General features: G+C 38.4%; 1 protein-coding gene across 3 annotated transcripts in view; it reads right to left on the bottom strand.

Annotated features, from left to right (window-relative positions):
• PALLD (palladin, cytoskeletal associated protein) overlaps positions 1-20946 on the bottom strand; it is a 174732-nt gene that overhangs the window by 111928 nt on the left and 41858 nt on the right. For all 3 annotated transcript variants that reach the window (XM_042872265.1, XM_042872263.1, XM_042872264.1), the window contains exons 3-6: positions 5924-6102; positions 3218-3284; positions 2479-2584; positions 1566-1640 (exon numbers count right to left, since the gene is read on the bottom strand). In XM_042872265.1, coding sequence (XP_042728199.1) covers positions 1566-1640; positions 2479-2584; positions 3218-3284; positions 5924-6102 — 427 coding nt within the window. The remainder of the gene's footprint in view (positions 1-1565; positions 1641-2478; positions 2585-3217; positions 3285-5923; positions 6103-20946) is intronic.

Below are 20946 nucleotides of genomic sequence, written 5' to 3'. Positions count from 1 at the left end.
ATTGATGCAACATCACATGCAAACTTAGAAGCTCAGTGTTGCCCCTACTTTCTATTTTTAGGTCTCTTTATCAGATTAATAAGAATTTTATAATATGGAAACCTAAAAATCTTAGATTTGTTGCCTGAATTTTACTTACAAAGCAATTGGTGTAAGAAAGCTGCATAAGCTTTTTTGTTGTTGTTGTTCTTTGTAAGAGGTTCATTCTTTCTGTAATTAAACTGGATTTTGCTTGGTATATGCCAGCTGGCTTAAACCAGTTAGTAGTGGATTTCAGGAATAAGAGAGATGAGGACCTGAAGGTAACAGTGGGATTTTGGTGATTTCTGAGTGTCTAAGCTAGGCTTCTCGTATTTCCTCCTCCTCCTATTGCCTGGCTCCCTACCTTACAGCATTGTATTCTCTAATTCCTTGCGCCTTCTTTATTTATCCTGCTGTGGTAACTGCAGCAGAACTGCAGAATTCCCATGAATGGAATCAGACCTATTCTGGCTCGAAAAATGCATATGCTGAGGTGAAGATATAAAATTGAGGAGAACAGGACTGACTTTTTTTTTTTCCACGATGAACTACTTGCTGTTCTGTAGCATCTTTTAGTCAAATTGTTTCATGAAGTAATTAACACAAGGTTGCTCCAAAAGTAATGCGTCCCATTTATTTATTGCCATGGAAACTACACCAGATACAAAGAGCACAACAGCACTATTTGATAAAATAAATAACCAGCTACAAAGCACAACTTATCAACATAGTCACCATCATTAACTACGTATTTTTGCCAGCAATGAGCAAGTGCTGCATGCCACACTTGTAAAAATTTAGGCCAGCAGAAGTGACCCCACTGTCACTGTCACAGAACGGCCAGGGTTGGAAGGCACCTCAAGGAAGATGAATCTGCAACCCCCTGCAACACGCAGGGCCACCAACTTCCCCATTTAATACAGGCTGCCCAGGGCCCCATCCAACCTGGCTTTGAACACCTCCAGGGATGGACGGGGCATCCACAGCCTCTCTGGGCAGCTGTTCCAGCACCTCACCACTCACTCTGTAGAGAACTTCCCCCTGACATCCAACCTAAATCCTCCCTCAACTTCAAAGCATTTCCCCTTGTCCTGCAGTTATCAACTACTGCTGAAATGCACTGCCCACCACCTCACTGTGCTCACATCCACCGTTTGGTCTCCATAAACATTCAGCAAGTGTCAATAATGACAGTGGGTGCCATTTTTTTTTTCCATATGGAAGAATTCAATGGCACAGCTTTGCTTCATACAGACATCCACGTCAGACACCAATTTGTCAGACTGCCCCTCTGCTCCCACCTGCCACACCTGGAATATGCATGTAATTCCTCTATGATATTAACAGGGTAGAAGGCATAAAAACATCATTGTGTCAGTGGATAAGTATTACCTTACAATGTCTTTATGCAGAAAAGAACCCACCTAGTAAAATCTGCATTTTTTTTATCCAATCAAAGACTCCTGCTTTTTGATAATAAGTTCTTGATACTTCCTTCTGGACTAAGTGAATACTGCATAAAAATCATGATGGATAAACCATACCTTAGTAAAAATGAGTGCAGAATTGCTAGGCTTAGATCCATCCAGATGGTGTAGGTATGAAGGAGGGCTTTGGACCTGCAAAGTATTGCAACAACACTATGAAATGCAAAGAATATGATGTTTGAATAACATCATCTGTACAAACATACTCAATAACACAAACTCAAAAATGAATGATTTCCATCTGCTATTCTCATTATAGCACACCAGAGTGACATCACTATTTCACTCGGTTGTACTTCTGATAACAAAAATCTTCTACGCTTCCCATGAGAACTTCGTACCCAAGCACCTGCCTTGAAATATTTTCTGCTCAACACTTGTTAGTATCATTCAAGTAAGCCCTTTCCACAAAAGCAGTTTTGCATCTTTCATTATTATATCCCTTGATTGATCTTGAAATAAATAAGAGTATCTACAATTTATCCAGATGAAACAAAGGGAAAGTAATTTACCATGTACAACTTGAGAGTTTTTTTGCATTTCATGATTTATATGTAAATTCTAAGTCACCCACAGCACCTTTAGAACTTGCTATAAACTAAAGAATAATGATTTTCTCTATTTACCTCTTATCAAGTAAAATGAACAGAGAAACGATAGTAGCACTTAATTTAACAAAATTACATTCTTTTAGTTAGAACAAGTTGCTGTTAAGTAATATCCTCCGTAATTTTCATTGTCATGATGTCAGCTGCTCACATGCTGAGGAAATACACACTATAAGAATCTGTATGTATATTTACTGTCACACTTCATTTGCAAGACAACCACCTAATTTTTCAAGTCATCACTCTTAACAACATAAGCTTATAGTCCATTAACATAATGCCTCAAACGACAGAGTTTTTCAGGACTTCAACATTTTGGAATGAATTTTAAAATACTTATACTAACTTAAAAATGGAAATACCTGCTGACTGGGCACAGAGATGGGCTGAATTACAGCTGTGGTGACTCCAGACTTTGGTGAAGATGATCCTATTGTCAGGGAAACAGAGGTGGTTTTCTTTTGGGCTCTGAGAAAGAAAAATTACAACAGTTTGTAAAACATAAAATCAGAATATGTTCATTTGCAACTAATAAGCCACCTTGTACTTTCCATATCTTCAATATCTTTACTCAACTGGTGTTCTTTACATGCTCGTATCTGCATAACCATCTTACATTTTCATTTTGGCTATAAAACCATTTTACATACCGTTAAAAGTGGAAAGCTCAACTGGGGAGGAAGCTTGACTGGAGTGCAATCTTGGACTAATTTATGCTTGCCTAGCCTAGTAAATAGTAGTCTTATAAGAGTCAAACTCTGTCTCTCTAAATATACGTATATATTCCAGACGACTGCGTATTTTTCTGGAAGCGCATGGCTAGGAAATTACAAACAAAGATTTGACTGACCAAAAGTTACTCCTAAATATGAAAAGTTGGTAACTACTAAAGCATTGTTAAGTAGGGGTAGACACAGGATAAGCACATTAATTACATCTATACCCTGCACATTTATATCACATGAAAGGAGGAGAAGAGACAGGGACAAAACATACACAGACACATCCGAGATGCTTATTCAATTCTAAAACTGCTAAAGATTTTCCAGGGTGCCTCATTAAGAAAATTTGAACATCATTACTTCTATTTCACCCACTTACTGTGGCATAGCTCCAGATTTTGATTTGAAAATTAAACTTTCACTCTCCGAATCTGTGGAACTGGCACCTGGAAAAAAAAGCATATTCAATTATCTTTTACTGGTATCTTTTAAGTTCAAATTCCTAAGGAAAAACTTGGCTACTTCTGCATTACCCTTCAAGTGACTTGTAATATACACTGTAAGACATTCCAAGTGTTGAGAATTTCCTGTAATAAGAAAATCAGCAGTAGCCTATCTGCTAAGACACTGTAATTATATAGTTTAGACATTTAACAAAAATCATGTCCATGCCCATTTAATTTCAAACTGCTTTCATATAATCTTCGAATGGCCAGGGTTGAAAGAGACCTCAAGGAAAATGAATCTCCAACCCCCTGCCACACCCAGGGCCACCAACCTCCCCATTTCATACCAGCCCAGGCTGCCCAGGGCCCCATCCAACCTGGCCTTGAACACCTCCAGGGATGTATGGGGCATCCACAGCCTCCCTGGGCAGCTGTTCCAGCACTTCCCCACTCTCATAGTAAACAACTGCCCCCTGACATCCAATCTGAACCTTCCCTCCTTGAGCTTAAAACCATTCCCCCCTCTCCTATCACTGTCTACCTTTGTACAAGTTGATTCCTCTCTTGCTTATAATCCCCTTTTCAATACTGGAAGGCTGCAATTAGGTCTCCTTGCAGCCTCTTCTTCTCCAGGCTGAACGAGCCCAGCTCCCTCAGCTTGCCTTTGTAAAGGAGGTGCTCCAGCCCTCTGATTATCTTCATGGCCCTCCTAGGATCTTAGTTTTATTCCTCTGTACTGAAGCAAGTATGACAAAAAAATTGCTGATGACTACTGTTCTACTGGAAATCTATAAATGTATTTACTTGAATGTTAAAACTTAAATCTCAGTGAAACACGTCTTATATACAGATAATAAATCTTCAACCATAATTAGGAGCACTCAGTGTAGGAATGCATTTCCAGACTAAACTTGTTACCCACTATTTCCACATTTCAGACTATTTCTATCAATCTACACATGACATTTACATAGTAATGTATCTTCCCAGCGCAAATCTTGGTTTAATGTATGTATTTGGAAATACCCTGAACCCAATTGAAGAAAAGATGGGAAAGTATTTTCCCCACTGTCTTCATTTTTTTATAATACCTACTGGCTCTGTAAGCAATAGTTATTCTAGATATTTATGTAGCGTGGATAGTTCCTCTAAGAATTTGTACATATATGCATAGCTGAATTTGTATTACAGATCATGGAGAAAACATATTCAGCATACACAGTATTGCATACATTGACTTAGAGTGAGACAGAACTTGAACTCAGGGATTCAAGAACCCTATTTATTTACTAAGTATGGGCTACAAAAGTCAAACCTGTAAGTGGCACAAAAGGGTAAGAAAAGAGAAGCAATGTCAGGTGAGTAAAGTGGGTCTACATGTAAATATTTCTCATGAGTGAAGGATAAAAACGTCTTGCGTGGCTGGGCTTGATATACAGAAGAAGGTGTGAGACACCATTGTCATCAAGATTGTTAATGTACAAAGCAATGTTAGCATGGCCATCTGCTTTCCTTAAAGATGGTAAGGGAGGAGCATAATTGCTTGTATAATTCTGTCTTTGAAAGGTAATGTTGTAAAACTTCAAGACAGAAATTCCACAAGGTAAAACTTAGCCCAATCTCAGAAAATGAAGTCTTTCTTGCTGTATTTCCCTTTCTATCTGTTTTCAGTGCTGCTTCCACTGTTATAACTTTCTGTAGAATTATAAATTTGTACTTCATCTGAGTATTTCTGAAATCATACTCCCTTCTGCAAAGAAAAAACCTTACAGAACCCATAAAATCCAGAAAAGGTCTTGGTGATTTTGCTATTACATCCCAAGAACAAATATTTGAGCACAGAAAATATTACAAGAGAAACCTTATAAATAATGCACTTTGCTATGACTCAGCTAAATTACAGTGAAAAAAATTGCTTTGTTAATCAAGATCAATTTAAAAGTTTTAGTATAATATTATTCTCATTTACAAGTATTCATTGTATTAATTTGTTTTCAACTAATTACTAAATGAATGTTCAAGAGCTACAAAACCAGTAAAGGAAAGATCTTACTGAGGTGCTTGAAAGAAATTCACAGAAGTCAAAATAGGACTTAAGCAATTAATGTGCTTTTGTAGTTAATACTACCACATATAAAATACAGTCAGTTGATTGTGGACAAAGCTAGTATGACTGACTTACATATGACTTAAAGTTAGGGTGTAAAATATGAGGAATTAAAGCAGTTTGCCCATGACTGAGGAGGACTTATTTGGAACAGTCACCTTCAATTGCACCGGAAGGAGGTTGAGAAATGTCACAGGAATTACTGCTATTCTGAAAATCAGTAGAAGCAGTTAAGTTTTTATTTGCAGGAGCTTCTTAAAACCTGCTCACAAAAAGCTCTACTTGTCCCTCCTTTTCCATTTTTGATCTTCTTTTTGCCTCAAATAAACAGCAATCCAGCCAGTGAATCCTGGAATATCCACTGAAACATCAGAATTAATACAGTGCCATTGTCACAATATACTGCTTTGAAAGGAAGCTGAGGAACATACAACACCATACAATTATTACTGAGCAAATAAGAACTAGAAGTGAAGTTCAGCTTAGACATGAAAGATAACTGAGTCAAGAACCTCTTCTTTTCCCCTCTTACCTTCAATGAATATTTCAGCTGACGTACTATCTGAACCGAGGGAATTTGAAGCCAGACAAGTATAGCGCCCTGTATCGTCTTCAAAGGCTTCTGCTATAATGAGTGAATGAAGTCCTCCGCTTCCAGAATGGATTTGAATGTCAGGGGAGTTCTGGAGCTCTTTCCCTTCACAGAACCATCTGTAGCCCACACACATTTAGAAAGGCAAAGGAGAAAAAGAACATTAAATACTGGTTCAGGCTCATCACACAAGAAGATATTTCAGCTGCTGCAAAAAACTAAATTGCTGTTGAAAGCAGCACATTGTGCTTTGAAGTGTTTAATGGCATTTGCAAAGAAATAACTTGGTGGCATAAAATTTCTTAAAGAGGCAGTGAGACGTTTCTGATTTTGAGAAAATTGTACACACCTGAAAATTAAATCTATTCCCTGTTCTATACACGTAGTATTAATGCTTTCTCCATATCTTATGTACTGGCTTGATTTGAGCACAGCCTGACCCATTTCAAGTAAACTTTCCTTCTTTCTGAAACTTGCTGATTCTCCACAGAAGGTGTTTGATTTTTTTTCTTCAGATCACATCCACTTGATCTAACGTTATGTGGTGGTTCCTGTAATGCTGAATTTCAAAGTCCTGCCTCAAAACAGGAGCGTCAGCTGTTGTTGTAGCCTGTGATATACACATACATACACAATCAGCATGTGTTCCTTCATCAGAAAAGCTACTCCCCAACAAAAGCGCCTATTAACCTAGGGTAAGCTATTGCTATGTAAAGCACAGCCTCTTTTATTTATGTTGGGCCGATGAAACATTTGGCAGGGCACACTGTCTAAGAGCAAGTCCTTCCCTGCTGCCCAGGAGGTACCAGCACGTAAAACAGTTCCCTTTAATGGCTCAGAAATCTGGGCAAGCCCTCCGTGTTTTCAACAACCTGTTATTCCTGAAGGCTAAAGAATATATTAGTAGTGGCAGTAAAACCATATGTAATTCTCTTCCGTAATTAAAAGCCCAGTAAGTTCCTTTTCTGTCTTCTGTTGTGCCCGGAAAGTGCACAAAAGTATCTTTTTTGGAAGGAACTAACAAACTTCCATTTGTTTACTCAGTAGACCCCTCTGGCCTACTTTTACAACTGTTGGGCTTGGAGACAAATTTATTCTGTCAGCTCCACTGCCAAAATTAACATTTCTCTTCCCCCTCTTCCCCTCCTTTCCTCTACTTGTCACGAGTCCTCCCTCCTCCTGGTGCGAGGACCTCTGCTACTATTTCTGCTCAACAGACCATCGGAGCCCTAACCTCTGGGCAGCCTCTGCATCTTAAACGATATGCACAGGAGAGAGCTTAATTCAATTTCTAGACAATCACAGACGAGTCTGTAATACGAGGCTCCGCTTAACCATTAGTTCTATTTTTCTTTCCTTTCCAGAAACATCCTGCAAAGAAAAACCTCTCCCCCAGCGTAATTATTTTCGCAGATCAGTCCCATCTTAGTTTCATGCGACTAATAAAGGCTTTCCACTACTTTCCAAATTCTGTGCTTACAGAATGCATAAGAAACTGTGATAAGCACTTGAGCCTAAAGTGAAAAGGCGATGTACGTATTTTTGCCAGATGATGTTCAGTAAGCAAACTGTTTTCTTAGGAGGGCAAGTTCTACACCACTCCTTGCTCTTTGCATGCACACAGCCAGCCTCAAGCAGTGGGAGCTACACCTCAGCTCTCAGGACTGAGACCCATTGCATCACACCAGTGACAGCACTGGCAGCGAGTCCCGACGTGCTACATGACATGCTGGCTGTCATGAGACTAACACAGAACTATGCAGCTCAACACAAAGCTATCTCAGCCCTCATTAAGGTGATGCTTGATGAATTGGGAAACAGGCCTGACGTTTGGCTACGCTGTTTACCGTGGGAAGAACAATCCACATTCATGACGGGCAACGCCACGGAATATTGGAACAGATTTAATTATATTCTATTATATTTTATCTGCTTTTCTAATTGTACAGGATAAGATTAATTGATGGGAATTTCATTTAGAGATTACATGAAAATTAAGCAAACAAAACATACTCAATCCTGCAATAACTTGCTAGTTGTCATTTCAGTTCAACAAAGCTTACGAACGAACTAAAAACTACATGAATGGCCAATTACTGACTGATTTTTACATTTTCTTCTCTAAGCAGTATGGAACATTAAAAATCACAGGCCTAGTGAGAGGCTCCATCAGCCCTACTGCCATTATGCACAGATTAGCCAAGTTAAGATTTTCTGCTCCTTTAAACTGAAAAGTACTCAAAATCAACTCTTTGGAGCATTCTCTCCTTTTGGAAAGGCATCACCAAAGCAATCAAGAAATCCCTACCAAAGGAAGACTGTGCCGGAGCAACCTGTAGGACTGATGGCTTGACGCAGAAGAGCAGTCACTTGAAATTCCAAGCTCATGCTAACTAGCACAGCATTAACTTACATCCAGTCTATTGTAGTCTGCCGGGCCTCGCAGGGATAAGAGAATTACTGTCTAGGTGTGAGAGGGCAACAATAATGCTTTCAAAAAGCCAAAAGCCCCAAATCATACCAAAACCAGAAGACACCAGAAGTAACAGAGGAACAAATCCACTGCAGATGCTTTACAAGTAAGATGTTTCTCTCTATAGAGGACGTGGAGTTAAAGATCTATCACATGCTCTAGATAAAAAAATCATTTACTCTTTTTCCCAATCCCTTTGCTGTGGGTACTCAATGCTAAATAAAGTGTGCAGATAGAAGCAATGCATATGTTTTACATACATGTATATACATCAGTTCTTAGATTAAGAACTCAAGCTTGCATCCTGGGTTTGCTCCTGTAGGCCATGCAAGCCTCCATGAAACACTGCGAAGAAAAATAGTCATGAAAAATAGTAGTAAATATTGTAATAATGCCAGAGAAAGGCAAAAATATCAAATAGAAGTAATGTGAACAGAACGGAATCTGTTTTATCAGTCACTAAATATTACTAAATTTCAAATAATACTTAATTTCTCTGTTCCTTACTCCTTTCTTCTTCATTCTCTTCTCTCAATTTCTCTTCCTGCCTGCATTTCCACTGTACAGGTCGCCACCTTTCCTTTTCTGCAAATTTTCCTTTTCAACTACGCTGTATTTACTATACGTTGAAATGATAGCAGTTAAGTACTTAATGCACGCACTGAGACACAATCAGTAGACTAGAAAGTCAGTTCTCCAAGGAAGCAAATTGGAGGCATTTTGGTAGTAGGTGAACAACGGTTGAAATACTTGCTTTTCCTTCTCCAAGGCCTACTTTGCCTTTCCACTGTCTATGCTATTGTATGACAGCAAATCGAGGATAGCAAACCAAAGAAACCTAGATGCCAGGTGGGTGGCAGTTCATGTACACAACATCAAGCAGCAATTTATATAGCGTGCCTTTTGTTTTCATTCTTCTTTTCCTTATGCCCTCACAACTCTCCATGTATGGAAATACATACAAACATGTGTATCTGGGATTGTAATGACTGTGAAGAAAACATAAACAGAGTTGCACAGAACACTGACTGAGTGAACACCAGGGCCCTAAGAAAAACAGCTCAGGGTTTTCTCTAATGCATAATCCTGTTGGAACTTGTGTTTTTTCAAAGTCACAGGGGAACAGAGAAGTTTTCCTTTCTGCATACTCTTAACAGTTAATTTAAAATGGCAGCTCAAGAGAAACTTTACGATATAGCCTTAGGGAGGAATAATAGGAGGGAACTCTGACCACTAGAAAAAATTGAGAGAGAAAAGTTGCAAATTAAAAAGTTTATATCAGTGGTGTTTAGCATGTCCAGCAAGAAAAGCTAAAATGAAATACATTAACATTCCAATACTGAATGGTGAATGGCAATGTTTCCATCACTACACTGTTCAACTTGTATTTTCTCCACTCAAGTGGAGTCCTCCAAACTTCCAGACTGTCAAATATCACTAAGTAAGAGTCCAATTAATTTAAAAGCCAGACTCATTTCAGTAGTGCACCCCGACAGAACAAGGAGCAACAAGCAAAAACTGCAATTTGGGAAGCTCTATACAAACACGAGGAAGAGCTTCACCTTGAGAATGGCAGAGTGCTGCGACAGGCTGCCCAGAGAGGTCATGGAGTTTCATTACCAGGAGGTATTCAAAACTCACCTGGACACTTTCCTATGCAACCTGCTCCAGGGAACCTGCATTAGCAGAGGGTTCAACTAGAACATCCCCAAGGTCTCACTGAACTCCTATAATTCAGTGAAACATGTAATCAAATTTGCCACATAAGGTTTAGAGTCCAGTGTGTAGCGTGATTATTTCTAAGGCTGGCTATTTCCACACAGCTCATTTTCTGCTCTATATGTAAAGCAGGATTTTCAAGCCTTACATGTAATTCCATTATTTGTATAGCCAATGCATGAGTAACTAATAACAGTGCACGTATTTGAAACATTCACACTTAGTAATCTTTGAAGATCTGAATACAGATACAAAAAGCTGGCGCTGTGCTTGAATGCACTGTAAAGTAGATTAAGAAATGGCCCTACATACTATAAGCCACAGATGCCAATTTAATTACTGAAAATAAGTAGTATAATAAACAGGTCTGTTACTTATTCAGAATGTAACTGATTCTTCAGGTACTGCACAGTGTTCTCCAAGCTTTAATTTTAATGAGGACTTCACGTACATTTAATTTTAATGAGGACTTCACGTACAGCTGAGAAAGCTGAATGATTAGATACCTAGGGACCAATACTGTCTTCTCAGAAATATATAAAATAGGAAATTATACCAAAAATGGCCACATTTCCAAGACACTTTTCAATATTGCAGCCTGCCATTTCTTACAAGTTAATTTTGCTTTCTCTGAAGTCAAGCTTTCCACCAACCTTCCTCCAAGGAGGCAGAGAGAGGGTAAGAGAGAAAGTACAGGTGTGACCAGTTGGGCCACAAATCTCCCAAGAAGAGCAGCCAACAGCCTCTGTCACCATTTGCAGGCTGCAGTAACTCCCAACATTTATTTATGTATTTATAGCTTCTCCAGGCATTAAAAAATTATTTTCCTCCATGTTTGTGGAAGTTCTTAGTCTCCATTAGCTTTACCTGTGTCACAAGGATTCTGCTCTCCTTCATTCATTGTTTTGGCTGGTGACTTTGGTGAGGTTAGTTTGAGATTTGACAAGACAAGGTCCAGACAAGACATAACAGCAGAGACCCTGTGTGTAGCTTTTATCGTTCTTTTGAGTTTCACAGTGTTTTAAAAATATGTATGTTTATGCTGTAAGTTGTTAATTGAACAAATAATTGAGTTACGGAAGAAAATACAACAGCGGTGCTAAAAAGTGTAGAAACTGCACCCAATAGGAAGGAAAGCAAGATTCATAAGTCTAGTTAACTTGCTTAACTTACACCAAGCCTTTAAGAAAACATTTTTTTTCTTACGATCCAAAAATCAGAAGGATTTTAAGTTACTGTCTTCCCAATATTTTTGCTTGCTATTTTTCCTTATTTTGCATTTCTCACTCACTGCCACTCATTTCAGACCTGGTACTGCTAAGCTATTTTTATGCAGAATGGAAATGTTTGCTCCCCATATGCACGATTCTGAAGTTACTAAACTCAGTCAAATTTACCCCATCTGGCAAACCTCCTACTTCCTAAGGCCTTTCTGCTATTTTTACAAGCTATTTTTAACTGAGCAACCTAGTCAAAACAATTGTGCATACTTGAATATAAATTAAATCAGTAAAAATATTTAGAACTAGGACTGCATCCCTTGAAAAATCTTCATTTGTTTTGATCCTTGGCTTGGGGACTTTTTACTTTCAAGGGAATAGTTACAGACCTGCTTGGATTATACATTTCCTTCCCTATTCAAGTCTATGAGATGGGGCTTCGGTGTGGGAGAACTGCAACCAGTAATTTAAATAGATAAATCTTACTTTTAAAAATAATTATTTTAATTTGACTCTACTATGGAAAACTACAGACAAGTATGAGTTAAAGGGTACAGAACCATTCTAGTTCAGTAAAAAAACCTGTGTAAAATTGGATGTCTGAGTTAAGACTGCATTCTTATCAATGCAGAGAAGATAGGCACGATGTGATGTGGTAACAGCATACTGCTACGGAAAGGAAAAAGCAGGGAGATTCAAAAAACAAAATTAAATGACATTCCGTGCCTATCATAGACAAGTTTAATACTATTCTTTCCTTTATAGAAACAGGAGAGAATTTATCACATAGAAGAAAGATACTATCCACGTGCAAATTATTTGGATACGTTACCCAAAACTTTTTGTGATTAATAAACATAAACATATCTGTCATTGCAGGCTGAGCAAGAGGCTGTGGTATTCTTCACTACAGACTACTCACTTCTTGCAGGAGTAGCTTTTACAAAAACTGGATATGTTACTTTTTTACTTTTTTTAACTGATTATAATGCAAAATAATTAAAAATCTAATAGAGAAGCAATGAAAAGTACTTAGCTACTTGATTTTCAAGTGGCTTTGAAGTATTGTAAAGGCAAAGAATCAAGGGAAGCAATTCTTATCGTTCATGGGTCTCAGGCATTGGGACAAACAGTATTTCACAAAAGCATTTAACAGCATCCAAAAGAGATACTATACTTCAAGTAATCCTGCTTGATCATGCACAACCGAGGTATGTGCACAACTTCAATTATTCAGTAACAACGGAGCACAGAGACAGTCTTCTGTTAACAGGCAAATAAAAGTAGTCAATATTAAAAAAAAGTCTGTAGATTTTCTTTTAAAATCATTGTGAACAAATATCTTACACCTATATAGCAACTTCTAAAAAACAAACAGCAGCATAGACTGCAGTCAGCCTACATGTAGGAAATTACTGCATGTCTGCTAAAGAACACCTTTTTCATTTCTGAAAGCCTAAGTTGGAGCCCTACCCCACATTAGATCTTATCTCCATCCTTCGCCTACAAAACTGAACTTTTTTGCTTATTTCTCTCCATCACCAACACACAAAGGGATGTATTACTCTTGATCTTAATTGCATGGTTGTCTTTTTTTTTTTTTAAATTAAGACAAAGGCACTGACCAGCTGTAGGTATCAGACAGATTTCACACAGTTTCAGAAAGCTCACACAGAACTTTCTTTTCTGCTTTCAGGCAAAGCAGCAGTATTAAACTGACAAATAGATGTGGACAGACAATTCAGTTCCTCCTAGATGTGGTTAATCATCAGATCAAGAAAGAGAAAAAGTCATGTGCAAATTAGTAACCAATTATACAAAGCAAACTGCAGACAACATTTTACTACAAGCATGTTCATTATTTATAGGCCACACAGCCAGCGATTTACAAATAACAAATCCTGTTCATTTCACAAAGAAACTTCTGTAACTACTGAATTTCCTTGCACATAAACTCAATTTCTTTTCTGTTTCTGTAAGTAAATGAAAAGCATGAAGGCATGTTTGAAAAGAAAGGTAATCATGTAGATTTTAAAAACAGGCGTGTTTTGTAGAAAATTTAAGTTAAGAATGTTTTCAGGGTTTTAGCTGTAAGAGACATTTTTGAGAACTCCTGCATGCATCAGATAAGTAGTACAGTACTGCAGGTTAATTTTATGAGATTCTTTATAGCAGTCATTTTCTTCAGTTCTAACTTACCGTAGAGCGAGTGGTTAGCAATATTTCATGTAAACATATCCCACCAATATGCCTTCGTTAGGCAGTTCATTGGCATTGTTTTGCTTTGGAGATCATCAGGTTTAGAGAGGATCTATTATACAACCTTCTGCCTGACAGAGGTTGATTTCCTGACACATGTATGGGTACTGCTCTAGCTTACAACTCACCTCAGGAAATGGGCATCATTGCAGGTGCAACTGCTTTCAAAGCATACGACATGCATTAGCACATGGAGGACAGAGGCTTAGGAACCAAGCCTTGATTTTTGAGTTACTAAAATTCACATCAGATGGCTTCTGAGATTAAGTGCTGTCTCGGAAATGATGGCTCAAGTGTTTTTACAGTGTAAAACCACCTTCCACACACTCATTAGGTCTCTAGAATAAGAACTAATTCTGACCTTGCACGACTGGAGATTAGCCATGAAATTACTGTTCACTCCTCGAAAAATCTACAGGTTGGAATGAATAGGCTGATGTATTTTATTACAAAGCACTGCAAGACAGTGAAATATTGGAGCTTAATTCTTAAGGGTCTCTCTGCCTGTTATGAGGAAGGGTTTGGTGTAGACAACTTCCCTTAACGCTGATGGCAGCTACGTACCTAAGTCTTCAGATTGCATGTAAAATAACCAGAGCTACCCTCATGTACATAGCACATGCCATCTCTCGGGTTATGCAGACCTGGATTTACATCAAGTAATACGCATCAACACTTGTTGTACTCAATATGAGATGAACTTGAGAAGAAAAGAAAGAAAATTAGAAGCAGTTACAGGAGGTTAGAAAGACTAAATACTGAACAATGACATGTACAATACTCAACATTTTTCAGTCCCAAAGAACTGTTGAGGCTTGTAGGATTAACACAATTACATGTCTAACTAAAATGGAATGCATATTGTTTTTAACTGAAACTCTGCTCTTCGTGCACTTCTTTGAACAGGAAAGGATTTGGAACTATCATTCCGTAGTTACTCTGCCACATGTCAAAGGGAACCTCTTACATAACAGCCAGGCCTAATAATCTTCCAGGGTAATATTTTGGACTTCAAGGGAAGGACTGCAAAGAGTTAAGGAGTAAAGAGAGTAGAGAAAGAGGGTGAAATTGCATTTACACAGTTTAAATTCTATACATGAGGTATGTGGCATTTGATAGGATTGTGGTGAGTTAGTTCATGGCGAGTTCATGGCTAGCCATGTAGTCTTTACAAGAAGCAGTAATACTTCTCAGAACCATAACAGTTAAAAAGAAGCCAAGCAAAATTTTAGATCAATCATTCTATTTCATAGAAAGGAGAAAAAAGGGGAAAAAAAAAAAACGCAACAGCAAAAACTGTGCACAAGGACATGGTAACAGTTTGCAGGTCAACAATAAGACAAAAACAAACTTCATCCAGTGTACGTAGTCTGAAAATGCAAATGGCAACGGTGGAATTTGCAGGTTTACCTTCAGGTCTGGCCAAAACCTTGCAGCAGTTATGAAAGGTAGAAAATGACAGTATCAACTATGACACGTATTGCAGCCTCTGTGCTTTTTAACTGCACGATTAAGTGACCCCTAAAGAATTACCTGCATTATTGCAGCTGAATAGGTATGCCTTTTTATTTTCATCTGGAACATTAGCTAAACTGTATCAGATTAAATACAAAACTGTTTTATACGGGTGCTATTCCTACCATCAACTCCCTCTTTGTGGTACGTAATTCCTAGCTAGGGACAGTAAATACACTTGGTTGATTGAAAGATAGAACACTTAATTTGTGTGAGTCAGGTCAGTAACGCAGCAGTTGAGATCAAAGGAAGAAAGCTGTCAGCAGTTTTGTCAACGCCTTGCATGAAGCCTGACAGCAGCCGCTCAGTGAGACTCAGGCTACTGAGATGGGCACCGTCCTGCAGAACAGCACAGAACAGCACCTCAGCTCTCACTGAGCACCACCTGCAGTAACAGCAGGTCTCGGGTGCCAAGCAGGGAAACTACTAAGACTGAAACCTTCAAGATTATCATGATCTGTATTCCCAGACCGTTGCAGGAACATGGATGCTAATTCATGCAGAACATTATACATTAACGAATGAAGGCAGAAGAGAACACTGATGTATTTACCCGTATCTTGATTGTAACTACGCAGCTAAAGCACGACTGAATCTGTTTCATGTATTTACAGATAACAAAAGCAGCAATCATGTAATTAGAACAGATGGTTTGGCTGAAGTTAGGGGCATGTGACTTGGAGACCAGTGCAATAATTTCTGTTAGGAGATCAAAGCTTTGATGATCACTAAGCCTTTAAACAAAGTCCTCATTCAAGCGCCCTCAGAACTATTTGGAAAAATAAAAGCATTTTTTGAGGGCTTGTGTGACATATCTAACAACATACACAAACTAAATTGCAGAAAGAAAAATAATGCCAATGTCTTGGTGTATTTAAAAAAATACATCAGCAGTAACTACTTCCACTCCAGTGCTTGGTTTTTGTTTTAAATCAACAATTTCCAACTTCTTTTTATTGTTGTTCACAAACAAAACCAGAACTTTGTACACAAATACCATTCTGCTGTTGTGACAGTTTTTCACTTCGAATGCTTTTCACTAGTAAGGCCTGAAACAGTGAGCAGAAGCATAAATTCTGATTATTCCAGTTCAGTTTTAGTCTAAAAACTTTATCTAATGTTTTGTCGAGTTCAATATACATTGAACTTTTATGTCGTTTTCACATTTGCTTGCCAACCCATACATCAACAGGAACTACCTAGTAAAGACGCAGCAAAAATGCAGCTAATTTGCACTTTGTTGAAACAGGTTAACGTTTTTGTCAAATTTAGTCTTCAACTTACGGATGCAATAATTCTTAAATAAGCTACTCTTCATCTGAACAGCTAACTCCTGCTATAATTAATGCATTCTTTAATTTGTAATTCAGATTCAATGGCACTGACTGCTTGCTTTATATAATGCCAACTGGAACTGTGAGAAAACTATTTAAGGAAAAATTGAGAAGAGGACTTTTTTCAAGCCAGAGCTGAGGTCACACATATAATTGTATTACATCATAACCTAAATATCAACTATCTTTTCAATAACAGAGGAGTATCCAGATGAGCCATATCAGTTCCGACACTTAGCAAACTTGCATTTGTAACATAAACAATTTCTAAGCCTACTGGTCTGGACTGAAACCAGCAACTTTCTGAACGAAAGTTTCCAACATTAACTAGCAAAAAGAAGTAAATCAGCAATACTGATTACTGATACATAATGTATTATTAGCAAAAACACATTTTTCACAGTTCCTGGTGAAAAGAAGGCTTAACCTGTATGTGGCAGCTGTCATCTTGCGAACTGTACTTCCCTTGGATACGCTATTTCCTTATATTCTATCTCAGAGGTAGGTACAGTGAGAGACACAGCAAAAAGTCACCCATCAGGAGCTAAAGCCAGACTCATAACTCTGCAGATAACATCTGGGGAGCCCTAGGGTAAATCCAGCGTGAGCCAAATGAAAGGGACTAGTTGAGACAGCAGATGAGAGGAAGGAAAGGGCGGGGAAGGAAAGCTGTCTTCGGAGCCACGGTTCTCCCGGAGCAGCAAAACCTATGCCACCATTTCCTCAGCAACCTTCCTCATGCACAGCATCCTTTTACAGAAATTACAAAGCACAGGCAAGACGTGACTGACTTAATGGCTTTACTGGGCAAACAGATACTTGTCATTAAGGTTAACCCCTGCATTACTGTGCACTTCAAAACATACAAAACTACTACAGGGAAGACAACATTTATTATCTAAACCAGACCTGAGGACTAGGTATCCTAAGCATCCCATTTACCTAATTAACAGTGATTAACTGATGCTGCCTATTCAGCATTTACTGTGTACAGTTAAAGCACCGTCACAAGCTGCAAGATGCAGCATAGCTCTCACTTAACACTTTGGTTTCCACCCTTTTAGATGGATATCCACGGCTGCCAGCTGCCACAAGTGACAATTCAGAAGCACACACATACAAGTTATGAGCTTGAGTCGCTCTGTGGGCTGCTATGGCCACTGCCTCCTTGCACCGTACTTTTCTCGCATCCAACATTTCTCCCATATACCGACACGCACTGGCCCAGCCAGCCACGTTTCAAAGCACAACATGTATTTTTCACCACCATTAAGAAAAATGAAATATTAAATAGTATCAAAAGCCGCTTTTACTGGAAAACTGAAAATTCCACAGGAATCCAACACGTTGGTGGGCAGTGCTCGAGTCTGCCTGAAAGGTGCACACTTTACTGCAATGACTAATAATTACATATGTTTTCTATGGCCCAAGTAAATCCTAAAATTCCTTGATCCCTGTTTCCAGCCCTCTTCCACTATGTCTCTCTTCATTGTTTAAAAAACTGAAAAAAGAGAGGGGATCTATTTTGCTTATGATTGCCCTATAGTCAGAAAACACATTCAAGTAGTCATAAGTTTGGCAAAAATGACAAGTTACACATCCTTACCTACTAACTCTTAACAGCTCTATCAATGCTGACCTTGAAGCGTTGCACAGCTCTGTTTCACCCTCCCAGCTTCTCACTGAGGTGCTCTCCTTCCTTTTTTTGTTTTGTTTGTTTGTTTTTTGAGTCTCTTTTTTCTCTGGTGTAAAAGATGCATTGTTTTACCTTTGCTATAATTGTCAGGTCTATAAACAATTCAAGTTCATTTATATGACTTCCACGTGCATTAACACAGTATAACGGAACACAGGAAGAACACAGTAACACATCAGGGACAAATTTCACCTCTTATCGAGGTGAATCTACTATTCATAAATTACTTTTAAACATTTATATTGCAGTTGACGTAAGGCAGAAATTACCAATGCAGGGATTTGTCAACACGGGTTTAAGGTTAATGCTGGCTTTTCTTCTTCCCCCCCCTTCAGTTTTTCCCATTCTTTTTTTTAACTTAACAAAAAAAGCACACATGGAAATTAGAGAAAAGTCATGTTAAGAAACTAGTTCAAAAGGAAGTACACAACTGTATGAAGGGTTATAGTCTTTCTCCACTCTCAGCCAGCTACATTTACTACCCCAGCACCTAAACATAGCAAAAAACTTGTAATTCTTTATCGCATTTGCTGTTGCAGAGTAAAAGTCGCATACTGTTCCTAGACTATTTAAGAAATCCTCTTCATATTTACTTCATTTTATAACCAGAGAAAAGTTCTCTTTTTTATGTTAACATTACTATTGTTTCAAAATAGAAACTTCTCAATTATCAAATGTCAGTACAAAAAAATGCATTAATCATCTCGAAGTCAGATCCTACAGAGATTTGTAACAGCCACAGAGGAAACGCGCAACGACTCAGAAAAGCAGCGACTCCATTGGCAGAGTGCAGCAGGCAGATACTGGAACACTGCAATGCCTCAAAGGCAGGCAGCACTGAACACAGGAGCTTGAAAGCAATAGCATTCTGTCAGAGGGTCTCCTTGGGCAAGGAAGGCCTTCTAGTAAGTGCTACGCATCACCTGATGGGACCTAACAGAAAAGAGCACTGGGGGAAATACAAGACAATGAGAGTATTTCAAATAAATAACACATCTAAGAAGAGTGCAATGGTATGAGGTACATCAACGTAGATGTTACAATCTCATCATTTAGATGGTGGACACATTTTACCTTAAATAATTACACTAAAGCCACTTAGTGAAATTCATTATGTCAGAATTTTCCTTAAGATACCTATATCCTCAGAATGGGAATTTTGGAATTAAGACATACAAAAGGTCTTGGTGCTTTATGTTTTTTTTTTGTTTGTTTGTTTTAGGAATGTAAGCAAGACTGGTATGTTTAATTCAGGCTATCCGTAGCCACAACAAAACCATTTTTTCTTGCAATTCATCTCTGGTTTTTTATACAGGTCATGTTTCCGAATGAATGGAAAACTAAATTATGTTACTTTGGACATACATGCAAGTACATTAAATGTGTAGTTCCTTTTCAGAGCAGTCTGAAATGATGGCTTTGAGAACAAGTAATTAATCCGCATACAATCAAAAAGATCATTGTCTTTCATTTTTATTTTCATACCTTCCATAAATATTTGGAACAGAACACATTTAGTGTGATCTGTGAGAGACATCTTCCCTCATTTCTGTCCTTCTCCCTGCCTCTTTCAAATCAGGTCCCTGTAGCGTCCAAAAGAATTCCTGGGGTACATTTGCTGTAACATAGGAGAGAGGCATGTTTGTATTCTATGCAAAATATTCAAAGAAGCCATCTCTCCTTTTAGTCCAAGGAACACTATAAACTGTTTTAACCCTGACCTTACCATTGAATGCCATGATCCCAAGTCTTAGCCTCCAGGCAATTAAGAAAAAAACTGAGTACATTCAGCCAACAATTTCCACGTTAAAAAAAAAAAGCCTAAGTTGGAGCCATGTGGTCTCAATCAGGCAGTAAAAAACTCCCTGTTACGTTCGTAAATGCAGAACTGCAGTATGCCTATAACCTCTCCTTTAAATCATCCTAACCAGATCTGAATCACTCTCACCACAAATGATTCGGTGGCCCTGGAATGTGCTGGGGTAGACAGAGCTGCGCTGGGACATCTCCCACTTCCCCAGTGTTACCAGAATTGTCTGCAGCAAAAAAAAAAAAAAAAAAAAAAAAAAAACCAACAACGAAAAACAACACAAACGTTCTTTAAAAGGTGAAAGCCAAGACAAAAAAAGTGACATCACAATTGAATCATTCAAGGAAAAAAGGAAAAAATGCAACTACTGCCTAATAAATCTGTAAAGCTGTAAGCCACAGCGAGCCAATGCAGCCACGGAACAGCTTTTCTTGCTGAAGCAGAGATACCACAAGCAGCTGGCAGAGACACGTGTAATTGAATTCAGAGAAGCATTGAATTCATTAAGCTAGCCAGACTCAAAGAAGTTGATCAATTAAGAAAGCAGAATAATTGTGATTTCAGTAACAATCTGTGCGTCCCTTCACAAAGCACTGCAGCATTGCTTAACGTGGGCTGCCACAGCTCTTGGCACGGATAATAATTTATGTGGTGCTTCATTAAAAGCTTGCAGACTGATCACTTAGGGTGAGACAAAGCCGGTGAGGTACTTGAGTAACCTGGATAAACACTGCCTGTGAGGTGGAGCAAAGCACCCTCGCTTTCTCAGGAGCTCATTGAAGGAGTTCCAAAACTTACTTCTTCTTACTCACTTCTACAATTATAATAGAGGAAGGGGAATGTGATTCCCTGGGGGCTTCTAAAAGTCAAATTTAAGGAGCAAAGAAGCAAGCCTTGCTTAACTAACTGCAAGATTCTTAAATGTCACTTCCTCTTC

Source organism: Lagopus leucura, unplaced genomic scaffold, assembly GCF_019238085.1.
Source record: "Lagopus leucura isolate 7727_CA_CO unplaced genomic scaffold, USGS_WTPT01 Super-Scaffold_100004, whole genome shotgun sequence".
In the NCBI taxonomy this organism is placed as follows: Eukaryota; Metazoa; Chordata; class Aves; order Galliformes; family Phasianidae; genus Lagopus; species Lagopus leucura.
This window is presented reverse-complemented; position numbering and strand designations above follow the sequence as displayed.